General features: G+C 41.3%; 2 protein-coding genes across 6 annotated transcripts in view; both read left to right on the plus strand.

The window, feature by feature from the left end:
- The first annotated feature begins 78 nt into the window (after window positions 1–78).
- LOC139389318 (B-cell CLL/lymphoma 7 protein family member A-like) lies at window positions 79–8,892 on the plus strand. 2 transcript variants are annotated; one of them, XM_071135973.1, is made up of 6 exons: window positions 79–280; window positions 1,131–1,212; window positions 1,442–1,538; window positions 1,630–1,809; window positions 5,842–5,945; window positions 7,761–8,892. In XM_071135973.1, the coding sequence occupies exons 1-6, from the start codon at window positions 189–191 to the stop codon at window positions 7,893–7,895; spliced, it is 690 nt and encodes a 229-aa protein (XP_070992074.1). In that variant the 5' UTR covers window positions 79–188; the 3' UTR covers window positions 7,896–8,892. The 2 variants fall into 2 exon arrangements, with proteins under 2 accessions (XP_070992074.1, XP_070992075.1); XM_071135974.1 differs by having other exon boundaries at window positions 8,124–8,892.
- A 999-nt stretch (window positions 8,893–9,891) lies between these two features.
- The window catches only part of LOC139389319 (MLX interacting protein), a 38,604-nt gene continuing 36,019 nt past the window's right edge, over window positions 9,892–12,476 (plus strand). For 2 of the 4 annotated variants that reach the window (XM_071135977.1, XM_071135979.1), the window contains exon 1: window positions 9,946–10,485. In XM_071135977.1, the coding sequence (XP_070992078.1) occupies window positions 10,169–10,485 (317 nt within the window). In that variant the 5' untranslated portion in view covers window positions 9,946–10,168. Of the gene's footprint in view, window positions 10,486–12,476 lie in introns of all 4 variants that reach the window. The other 2 variants (XM_071135975.1, XM_071135978.1) reach the window with 2 other exon arrangements.

The following is a 12,476-nucleotide window of genomic DNA, read 5'->3' on the forward strand; positions in this document are numbered from 1 at the left end:
TCTCCTGACTGTCAACAAAAACACCCAAAAAGTGTGCGTGCAAGCCATTGAGCAATAAAAGAACGGTAGAAGCGCTTTGCGCTGTTCACGGCGCAGGCGCGTTACTTCCTCCTAGAGCTCTCTTCAGTGTGTTTGCGTTGTGTCTAAACTGCCGGCGAGTTTAACAAAATATTTTACCAATAGCAGCTATGTCGGGCAGGTCGGTCCGCGCCGAGACACGGAGTAGGGCGAAAGATGACATCAAGCGGGTTATGGCTGCTGTTGAGAAAGTACGAAATTGGTAAGAGGGAACGCGTTATCTAAGAGAGCAGCAATGCTAGTGGGGGGAGGAGAGACCAGGAGAAGAAAGAACGAAATACACACTAAATCAAATTTGGTCGGATGCTACCTCGGCTCAGGTGTACTGCACCCTCTCGCCTTGATCTGGGAGGAGGTCGCCGCTTAAAACACTTATAATGTAGGAATATTACATCTAATCATACAAAAATGTGGGTTGAACCTAGAAGCCATTTCGTTGCAGTTAGATGAAGCCTTTGCTGTTCGAGCATTCTGTAATGACCTAGAAGCCTGGTAGATTGCTGCTTTCTCACCGCTCGAATGGTATCAATATTAATTTCAGAGCCGTAGTTCGACGACAGCGGTATAGTGAGAATAGTTTATGTTCGCGGGGTTTTAAATTTAGCGCTTGGAGAGGTTCGTTCTTTTGTGTCCTCCAAATAGAGGGAGCGCGTGCGGTGGTGGTGGGTACACGAACTGTGCAAAGCCCGAATTGCTTTACAATTTTATTTCGGATGACTAATAATAGGCCCCTATAGTTCAATTAAGTTGAAATTTATAGAGTTTACTGTCATGTGGATTTGCTTGCAAGTAGCCTAAATGTATAATCACCACTAAATTTAGCCGAAATAATTGATTTGAGGCTATTATAGGCAGTCATTGGGTCTAGAAAGAAGTAACAACAAATTCCTAAACCTCAAATGAACTTGCCAAAGTAAATGTATCATGACATTTTCTATTGGGAATTTAAATTTAAATTGATAGTTAACTAAAATATTGGGTTTAGTTGACATTTCAAATTGAATACATCAATTGCAAACAAGTGTTATTAATTCCTTGTGTAACTAATGCAGGGAGAAGAAATGGGTAACTGTCGGCGACACATCCTTGCGAATCTACAAGTGGGTGCCTGTGACCGAACCCAAGTCAAATGATGTAAGTCATCCACGGGGGTTTGGGGGCACCACATTTGCTTAATAGTATTTGCAGATCCTTGTAGCATGATCAACAACATGTGCTTCCTTTCCTCATGTCTTTTCCAATTCCTAATTACATAAACTGGTCCACAATGATCTATTTGTTTAGATAAAGTACATCATTATGTAATTCTTAATAAATCTGTAATAAATAGCGCCACTTCAGCATTGTATGTGCTATCTTGCAGAAGAGCAAAAACAAGAAGAAAGCCAACAACGACAAGTATGGGTCGGAGATCACAACACCAGAAAACAGCTCCTCTCCCGGAATGATGGATATGCATGGTAAGCTAAAAAAGGGCTAAATACTTAAAAAATTATGTTCTTTGGTTCATTAATAATTGTAAATTCATCTGTCACTTTCTGTATCTCTCAGATGATAACAGTAACCAGAGCTCCATTGCTGACTGCTCTCCCATGAAGCAGGAGAACAGCAACAGTGCCAGCCCTGCCCAAGAGGCCATGGCAACTTCCCAGAGTGACAGCATTGAGGCCAAGAGTGACCAGAGTCAGTCCCCTGGCAAAGAGCAGCTGAAGAGCACAGACAGCAAGAGTGGTCAGTATATATGCTACCTAGCCACAGAAAGGGAGAGCGCTGCCTTAGTTTAAACTAAACCATACCATATACAGTGCCTTACGAAAGTATTCGGCCCCCTTGAACTTTGCGACCTTTTGCCACATTTCAGGCTTCAAACATAAATATATAAAACTGTATTTTTTTGTGAAGAATCAACAACAAGTGGGACACAATCATGAAGTGGAACGACATTTATTGGATATTTCAAACTTTTTTAACAAATCAAAAACTGAAAAATTGGGCGTGCAAAATTATTCAGCCCCTGAGGATCTCTGAATGATCCAATGTTGACCTAAATGACTAATGATGATAAATACAATCCACCTGTGTGTAATCAAGTCTCCGTATAAATGCACCTGCACTGTGATAGTCTCAGAGGTCCGTCAAAAGCGCAGAGAGCATCATGAAGAACAAGGAACACACCAGGCAGGTCCGAGATACTGTTGTGAAGAAGTTTAAAGCCGGATTTGGATACAAAAAGATTTCCCAAGCTTTAAACATCCCAAGGAGCACTGTGCAAGCGATAATATTGAAATGGAAGGAGTATCAGACCACTGCAAATCTACCAAGACCTGGCCGTCCCTCTAATTTTTCAGCTCATACAAGGAGAAGACTGATCAAAGATGCAGCCAATAGGCCCATGATCACTCTGGATGAACTGCAGAGATCTACAGCTGAGGTGGGAGACTCTGTCCATAGGACAACAATCAGTCGTATATTGCACAAATCTGGCCTTTATGGAAGAGTGGCAAGAAGAAAGCCATTTCTTAAAGATATCCATAAAAAGTGTTGTTTAAAGTTTGCCACAAGCCACCTGGGAGACACACCAAACATGTGGAAGAAGGTGCTCTGGTCAGATGAAACCAAAATTGAACTTTTTGGCAACAATGCAAAACGTTATGTTTGGCGTAAAAGCAACACAGCTCATCACCATGAACACACCATCCCCACTGTCAAACATGGTGGTGGCAGCATCATGGTTTGTGTCTGCTTTTCTTCAGCAGGGACAGGGAAGATGGTTAAAATTGATGGGAAGATGGATGGAGCCAAATACAGGACCATTCTGGAAGAAAACCTGACGGAGTCTGCAAAAGACCTGAGACTGGGACGGAGATTTGTCTTCCAACAAGACAATGATCCAAAACATGAAGCAAAATCTACAATGGAATGGTTCAAAAATAAACATATCCAGGTGTTAGAATGGCCAAGTCAAAGTCCAGACGTGAATCCAATCGAGAATCTGTGGAAAGAACTGAAAACTGCTGTTCACAAATGCTCTCCATCCAACCTCACTGAGCTCAAGCTGTTTTGCAAGGAGGAATGGGAAAAAATTTCAGTCTCTCGATGTGCAAAACTGATAGAGACATACCCCAAGCGACTTACAGCTGTAATCGCAGCAAAAGGTGGCGCTACAAAGTATTAACTTAAGGGGGCTGAATCATTTTGCACGCCCAATTTTTCAGTTTTTGATTTGTTAAAAAAGTTTGAAATATCCAATAAATGTCGTTCCACTTCATGATTGTGTCCCACTTGTTGTTGATTCTTCACAAAAAAAATACAGTTTTATATCTTTATGTTTGAAGCCTGAAATGAGGCAAAAGGTCGCAAAGTTCAAGGGGGCCGAATACTTTTGCAAGGCACTGTACATACTGCAACTTGTCCTCGTTAGCCCTGCTCTTGTTCTTACCTCAAGGAATTTTCTAAGAGTAGTGCAAACTTGTCGAAAAATATGGTTTAACTTGACAGGCAGACTGCTTTCACCCAGCCCTCATAAGCCCGGAATTGCACTGCTGTCTCAAGGTCAAAGGGGTACATGTTATGGCTTGTAGTGATGAGGTTCATAAAGAACATTAGGTGAACAAAATGTTCTTCAGTCTTCACCAATGTCATTGGCAGCATTAGCAACATTTCTAAGAATTAACCCATCATCATCATCATACAGAGAATGGCTTTGAAAACATTGAGCAAGATTTTGTTTAAATATTTCATCTAAAGATTCATATTGACAAACCATAATCAATGATGGGGTTTATAGAATATATAATTAAATGCTAAACATGGAAGTATTGTTAAAATAAATTTAAAAAATAAAGAGGGCATCTGCGGAGAGATTTGTTCAAGTCTGAGCATGTACTCTGAGCAATAAGAGTTTGTCAAATACACTATATATACAAAAGTATGTGGACACCCCTTCAAATTAGTGGATTTGGCTATTTCAGCCACATCGGTTTCTGACAGGTGTATAAAATTGAGCACACAGCCATGCAATCTCCATAGATTAATATTGGCAGTAGAATGGCCTTACTGAAGAGCTCGGTGACTTTCAACATAGCACCGTCATAGGATAGCCACCTTTCTAACAAGTCAGTTTGTCAAATTTCTGCCCTGATAGAGCTGCCCTGGTCAACTAAGTGCTATTATTGTGAAGTGGAAACGTTTAGGAGCAACAACGGCTCAGCCGCGATGTGGTAGGCCAATCAAGCTCACAGTACGTGACTGCAGAATACTGAAGCACTTAAAAATAGTCTGTCCTCGGTTGCAACACTCACTACTGAGTTCCAAACTGCCTCTGGAAGCACCGTCAGCACAATAACTGTTCGTCGGGACCTTAATGAAATGGGTTCCCATGGCCGAGCAGCCACACACAAGCCTAAGATCACCATGCGCAATGCCAAGCATCGGCTGGAGTGGTGTAAAGCTCGCCGCCATTGGACTCTGACGCAGTGGAAACGCATCGTCTGGAGTGATAAATCATGCTTCACCGTCTGGCAGTCCAATGGCGGAATCTGGGTTTGATGGATGCCAGGATAACGCTACCTTCCACAATGCATAGTGCCAACTGTAACGTTTGGTGGAGGAGGTATAATGGTCTGGGGCTGTTTGGCTCAAGGTAGGCCCTTTAGTTCCAGAGAAGGGAAATCTTAACGCTACACTATACAATGACATTCTATACGATTCTGTGCTTCCTACTTTGTGGCAACAGTTAGAGTTGGGGGAAGGCTCTTTCCTGTTTCAGCATGACAATGCCCCCATGAACACAGCGAGGTCAATACAGAAATGTTTTGTCAAGATCAGTGTGGAAGAACTTGACTGGCCTGCACAGAGCCCTGACCTCAACACCATCAAACACCTTTGTGATGAATTGGAACACTGACTGCACTAACGTTCTATCGGCTGAATGGAAGCAAGTCTGCAGAAATGTTCCAACATCTAGTGGAAAGCCTTCCCAGAAGAGTGGGGGCTGTTATAGCAGCAAAGGGGAACCAACTCCATAGTAATGTCCATGATTTTGAAATGAGATGTACAACAACCAGGTGTCCGTATACTTTTGGTCATGTCGTGTATTTGGAGAACAGTTTAGCTGTTATGTACTAGACTGGCGAGAAGATTGTGGGCTTGAACAAAGGATTTCACTAAGGCTTACTGTAGTTTCTGTAGTAATGAGCTGTTAAAACGGTCTGCCATGTTAAAGCCGTTTGAGGACAGAGTTCAAAACTCCACTTGTCATTGATGCAGTTTTTACCACATAAGCTAAACACCCTTGAAAAGAGTATTTAACATAATCCAATATCAACCCTTTGTTCTGCACATGGATGTGACTCCGCATTGTCTTTCTTGCCACAAGATGGTGCTGTAGTGTAGACTTTGAAGTCAGCTACAATAGGGTATTTCTGTCATCACCCAGAATTGGTCATCTCATTTTGGAGAAAATACAGGTTAATAAATCTTCCTGGGACATTTCAAACAGGCCTTGTCTACCAAGTCCTGCGATAATACACAGCAAGCAAGGCCACTGATTGCCGACTTGTTGAAACTTTTGTTGAAAGTGAATAACACAGCAAATTCACTTGCAGTTGGCCCTTGTTAGAATTGTATGTTATCTTTTGCTCAGAACTGTTACAGAAGTAGTAGGGATAGTATACAAACACTTGAATTGTTTTCTTATTCTATTTGCTTAAAGCATATGGTCTCCCATGGTTATGCACTGAGACAGACGCTCTGGTATTGCAGGAAATGTTCACCCCTCAGCATTTTCAAACACAAGCACACCTAAGAGAGACCGAAGGTCCACGGGAAGGAATGAACCATCCTCGGACACTCCTCAAGATTCTCAGGTGCTCCCCTCCACCACCATCCAAGACTAGAATATCTTTGTACAGGTATAGTGCATTTGGAAAGTATTCAGCCCCCTTGACTTTTTCCACATTTTGTTACGTTACAGACTTATTCTATATATTTTTAAATGTCCTCAATCAACACATAGTACCCCATAATGACAAAACAAAAACAGATTGACATTTTTTGCAAATGTATTGAAAATGAAACAACTTATTTACATATTCAGACCCATTGCTATGAAACTCTAAATTGAGCTCAGGTGCATCCTGTTTCCATTGGTCATCCTTGATGTTTATACAACTTGTTTGGAGTCCACCTGTGGTAAGTTCAATTGACTGCACATGATTTGGAAAGGTGCACACCTGTCCATATAAGGTCCCACAGTTGAAAGTGCATGTCAGAGCAAAAACCAAGCCATGAGGTTGAAGGAATTGTACGTAGAGCTCCGAGACAGGATTGTGTCGAGGCACAGATCTGGGGAATGGTACCAAAAAATGTCTGCAGCATTGAAGGTCCCCAAGAACACAGTGGCCTGGAAGAAGTTTGGAAGCACCAAGACTCTTCCTAGAGCTGGCCACCCGGCCAAAAACTGAGCAATCGAGGAAGAAGGGCCTTGGTCAGAGAGGTGACCAAGAACCCGATGGTCACTCTGACAGAGCTCCAGAGTTCCTCTGTGGAGATGGGAGAAACTTTCAGAAGAACAACCTTCTCAGCAGCACTCCACCAATTAGGCCTTTAAGGTAGAATGGCCAGACAGAAGCCACTTCTCAATAAAAGGCATGTAAATGCCCGCTTTGAGTTTGCCAAAAGGCACCTAAAGGACTCTCGAACCATGAGAAACAAGTTTCTCTGGTCCGATGAAACCAAGATTGAACTCCTTGGCCTGAATGCCACTATCTCTACAGTGAAGCATGGTGGTGGCAGCATCATGCTGTGTTTTTTTTTCAGTGGCAGGGACTGGGAGACTAGTCAGGATCAAGGGAAAGATGAACAGAGCAAAGTACAGAGAGATCCTTGATGATAACCTGCTCCAAAGTGCTCAGGACCTCCGACTGGGGGAGAAGGTTCACCGTCCAACAGGACAACGACCCTAAGCACACTGCCAAGACAAGGCAGGAGTGGCTTGGGGACAAGTCACTGAATGTCCTTGAGTGGCCCAGCCAGAGCCCGGACTTAAACCCAATCTAACATCTCTGGAGAGACCTGAAAATAGCTGTGCAGCAACACTCCCCATCCAACCTGACAGAGCTTAAGAGGATCTGCAGAAAAGAATGGGAGAAACTCCCCAAATACAGGTGTACCAAGCTTGTGGCATCATACCCGAAGAAGACTCAAGGCTGTAATCGCTGCCAAAGGTGCTTCAACAAAGTACCGAGTAAAGGGTACTTCAGTTTTTATTTTATTTTTTAATAAATTTGCAAAAATGTCTAAACCAGTTTTTGCTTTGTCATTATGGGGTATTGTGTGTAGATTGATGGGGGGGCAAAAAAACGATTTGATCCATTTTAGAATAAGGCTGTAACGTAACAATGTGGAAATAAGTCACGGGGTCTGAACTTTCTGAATGCACTGTCACTGCCAAAATAAAGGAAACACTTGAGTAAATGAGGGATACAAAATATATTGAAAGCAAGTGCTTCCACACAGGTGTGGTTTGGTTACTGAGGTAAGTAAGCAATTTACATCCCATCATGCTTAGGGTATAAACATGACCAGTTGCCTATTATTTTGATTACCATGCCTAGAAGAGATCTGTGACTTTGAGGGGTCTCAAATGAGCATAGGGGGTTTAAAGGGTGTGTCTGTCTCAGTTACCAGAATTCAACCCGATTGAACACTTGAGAGATTCTGGAGCGGTGCCTGAGACTGCATTTTCCACCACAATCAACAAACACCAGATGGAATTTCTCGTGGAGGAATGGTGTCACATGCCTACAATAGCGTAGATTCTACAAGTGTCTGGAACTTTAAGGCGCATTGAAGCTGTTCTGGCAGGCCGTGGTGGCCCAACACCATAAGACACTTTAAGTTGATGTTTCCTTTATTTTGGCAGTTAACTGTATGTTTTAGTCAATTAGAAATTTGATTGATGCAGTATAATGAAACTCATTTTGACATTAGTATTTTCATGAGAGGCTTAAATGTGTCCTGAAATATATTTTTTATTTTTGCAGGAATCTGAAGATGGCACTCCTCCCAATAAGAAGGGGAAGTTGGAAACTCCCTCAGATTTCCTCAAAACCAGCTAACTTATCTTTTACCATCACCAATTCCTTGATCTGTTGCCATGTCCTCAGCCCTCCTGTGTCTTAATTTCTTTATTCTTCTGAATTGGTCCAAGTGATGCCCAGCACCCACCTCTACCCCAAAAAAGACTTTAAAACTTCAACTAAACCAGGATCAGCTGGATGGGGCAGTGTCGACCTCAACTGCAGCTAAATCTCATTTTGCCACACATCCGCTATTTTTGTTCTTAAGTATATGTACATATATTTAGTTTTTGTTCATGCAGGTCAACACACTGTTTGAATCCTCTTAAGATCTGTTGGTTCTGCTGCTGTTCTGTTTATTACTTTGACAGTAAAACATTTAGTTAATTTAACTAAAGACAATACCTACATATTTAGTGCCATTCAGTCAGTCGCATATCTATTTCCTTTTCTCCTCTTATGGAAACTCACTTGTAGCATAGTCCTGCTACCAGATTAGTTGTGTACCTTGAATTACCAGAATAATGAAAAACGTGTTGATTTGTTTAAATAGTATGTATATTTCTATCTGGTATAACAAGTGCCCAGTTTTCGTTAACCTGTAAAGCATTTTTCAGTGCATATGTAGGCTGTTTGGTTATAGATGGCTCTTTGAATACCTCACTGGAGTCCAGCAGTGCTGGCAACACTATGTATAGATTATTAAACTAAGTATAACCTTTTATTTGCAAAATGTAAGTAGCCTAAATAGTTGTTTCCTCGTTAGCCTTTGCACAACAAAAAATGCCATTTTAAATTATGGCCTGGCTACAGAAAGTCAAATGTTGACTATTGTCTTTTGGGACCCTTATGTTATTTTATTGTACATACATTTCAGTTGGTATTGATTATATAATGTAAAAATATGTTTAAACCTGTTACACAGCTACATTGCAGAGTGTAGGCAGCATGTTGCCATATGTACACCAAGGTTCCCCAACGGGCAGGCTGAGTTTGCCTCACAGGTAGTTTTATTTGGCCCCAGAAGTTTTCTAAACAAAACAATTTTATACAGTGCATTTGCGAAGTACTCAGACCCCTTGACCATTTCCATATTTTGTTACAATAACGCCTTATTCTAAAATGTTATGTTAAAGCCTTATTCTACATTTCGTATTTAATCAATTTTAGGAAAAGACTGGAACGTAGCAAAATTTAGAAAAGATCAAGGGGTCTGAATACTTTCCGAGTGCACTTATACGGAATGTTCCTTGCTGGACCTGACTGTAAAAACACAAGGAAATTAGCACCAAGTGATTTTCATTTTGGAAATAGAGACACGTGATCGTATTCAAACGTAAACAAGGTTTGAAATTGTTTTAGTCAAATATCTGTTGCAGACTTCATATTATTTGTAATCATGTCCTGACCATTTGCTCAAGAAAAAGAAAAAACGGGATTTAGTTGATTATCCCTGATGTACACACATGAAACAAGTATTTAGCTATGTCCATAAAGCAATCAAGATTAAACTTGAAAATATGTAATTTACAAACAACGAAAGTCAGACACTCCTAGTCTGGGTATCAGTCTCTAACATTCTACTGTTTGTATTCCATGTCTACCAAACATGACATGGGGTGGAATTAAATAGCTAGCTATTTACGCCTGCTACATTAGGGTAGCTGAACAGAGACTGGCAACCAGGCTAGTTATTTTGAGCCTGCTGCTCTCGAGTGGAGGGTGTTTCTGTGACTCCATCCAATCACGTTTGCAGACATGACGGAGCAGTTGGTCCCACTGGAAATCCCTCGACACTAGCAACACTTTTGTTAGCTGATGCTAGCCTACCAGAAAAAGAGGACATACTCCAAAGACTGGCTGCCAACAATTCAAAGGGTCAAACAACACGGGAAAATGTGTTCGAACGAGCAAAGTATCATGCATAAATAATATTCACTTTGTTTTAACTCGCTAACTATGAGAACAGCTAGCAAATAGGTCCAGAATAACAGCTAGCTAGCTAAAATATGGCTACCACTAGGGAGCTAAGACAATACCGACGTTCCACAGTGAGTATTAAGCAGGAGCAGGACGATGACTCGGACACGGAGGAGTCTAATTTGGGGATTAAGAAATCGGATGGACGAGAGTCACAGATAATCCACAGTGGTCATTTCATGGTGTCCTCGCCGCACATTGAACACCCACCAAAAAAAGGCTACGACTTTGACACAGTCAACAAACAAACCTGTCGGACGTATCACTTCGGGAAGACCAGCACATCACATCTCTCCATTGACGCGTCCTTAACAAAACTTTTCGAATGCATGACCCTTGCATACAGGTTTGTGTCTAAATTCCTTCTCGTAAATAAACTAAAAGTTTAACTTTAGCTAACTAGATATGAAGCTAGCTGTCTGGCCTTTGAAAGGCTAACAATGCAAGCATGTACCACCATGGCATTTAAAGATGGGCTACATGTTGAACTATAACTTGGGGTTTTCAATACATAGCTACCAAATTATCCTTAGTTAGCTGTTGTTTGGTTTTCTATTTAAGCAAAACACAAATTGGACGAGTATTTACTTTTCCAGTATCTGTCTCGAGCATCAGAATCCACGCCCAAAGACGAAGCATGAGGTGTAGCTAGCTAGTCACGAGTCTACATTTCCAGAACAATTTTCTAAAAAAGTATTGGCTACAGTAGTGCCATAAAACAACACGCATACAGTCTAATGCTTTATATGTAATCATTCCAATAACTGCAACAGTTGCATGTGGAGTCCAATGCCAGATGAGAATCAAATACATGTATAGTCTTCAAATGCTTCGTAAACAACAAGTGTCGACCAACAGTAAAATGCCTTCTTAGGGGCCCTTCTCAACAATGCAGAGAAAATGGAGAAATAATAGAAAAGTAAAACGCGTAATTATACAGCTTGGTCTCATAGACTAGAAGTAATATAGTAAATGTAAATCAGAGAGGCTTAAATTAGTATATGTTTGGTATGGTTACAGATGGTTACTTAAATTAAAAACGAGTAGGGTGGATGGTTCGCCTAATTTCAGTTTGTGACAAAACAAGCAAGTATAGTGTAGATTTATTTTACCACCTAACTCGTTGTGAAATATGTATTTTCCATAAATACAAATATTGTATTTTCAGCTGTTTGAAGCTGATGTTCAAAACCGAAAGTAAAATATGCTAAAACAAAACTTAAGCATTGGAAGTGTAGAAGAATGACAGTAAAACAATTCATCATAAGAAACAAGGTTTTGAAGTGTTTGTCCTATAGCTAGTTGATACAGTACATTTGGAAAGTATTCAGACCCCCCTTCAGACTTTTTCCACATTTGTTACGTTAAATGTTGTGGTGGTGAAATATTACGTAAGTATTCAGACCCTTTACTCAGTACTTTGTTGAAGCACATTTGGCAGCGATTACAGCTTTGAGTCTTATTGGGTATGATACTACAAGCTTGGCACACCTGTATTTGGGGAGTTTCTCCCATTCTTCTCTGCAGATCCTCTCAAGCTCTGTCAGGTTGGATGGGGAGTGTTGCTGCACAGCTATTTTCAGGTCTCTCCAGAGATGTTAAATCGGGTTCAAGACTGGGCTCTGGCTGGACCACTCAAGGACCTTCAAAGATTTGTCCCCAAGCCACTCCTGCATTGTCTCGGCTGTGTGCTTCGGGTCATTGTCCTGTTGGACGGTGAACCTTTGCCCCAGTCTGAGGTCCTGAGCGGGTTTGTATCAAGGTTCTCTCTGTACTTTGTTCTGTTCATCTTTCCCTAGATCCTGACTATTCTCCCTGCCGCTGAAAAACATCCCCACTGCATGATGCTGCCACCACCATGCTTCAACATAGAGATGATGCCAGGTTTCCTCCACATTCAGGCCAAAGAGTTCAATCTTGGTTTCATCAGACCAGAGAATCTTGTTTCTCATGGTCTGAGAGTCGTTTAGGTGCCTTTTGGCAAACTCCAAGCGGGCTGTGAAGTGTGTTTTACTGAGGAGTGGCTTCTGTCTGGCCACTACCATAAAGGCCTGATTGGTGGAGTGCTCCAGAGATTGTTGTCCTTCCGGATGGTTCTCCCATCTCCTGTAATCGCTGCCAAAGATGCTTCAACAAAGTAAATAGTAAAGGGACTGAATACTTATGTGATATTAAAGTTTTTAAAATTCTTAATACATTTGCAAACATTTCTAAAACTGTTTACATTATATGGTTTTGTGTGTAGATTGATGAGGGGGGGAAACAATTGAATCAATTTTAGAGTAAGGTTGTAACATAACAACATGTGGATAAAGTCAAGGGGTCTGTATTACTTAC

This window comes from Oncorhynchus clarkii, chromosome 30 (assembly GCF_045791955.1).
Source record: "Oncorhynchus clarkii lewisi isolate Uvic-CL-2024 chromosome 30, UVic_Ocla_1.0, whole genome shotgun sequence".
Lineage (NCBI taxonomy): Eukaryota > Metazoa > Chordata > Actinopteri > Salmoniformes > Salmonidae > Oncorhynchus > Oncorhynchus clarkii.

What these genes read in the sequence shown, in the direction of transcription:
- LOC139389318 (XM_071135973.1), top strand. Translation starts at nt 189, where the DNA reads ATGTCGGGCAGGTCGGTCCGCGCCGAGACACGGAGTAGGGCGAAAGAT. An exon ending in CGGAATGATGGATATGCATG is followed by an intron (nt 1,539 to 1,629) that starts GTAAGCTAAAAA and finishes TGTATCTCTCAG; the next exon opens with ATGATAACAGTAACCAGAGC. An exon ending in ACACTCCTCAAGATTCTCAG is followed by an intron (nt 5,946 to 7,760) that starts GTGCTCCCCTCC and finishes TGTCTGTCTCAG; the next exon opens with TTACCAGAATTCAACCCGAT.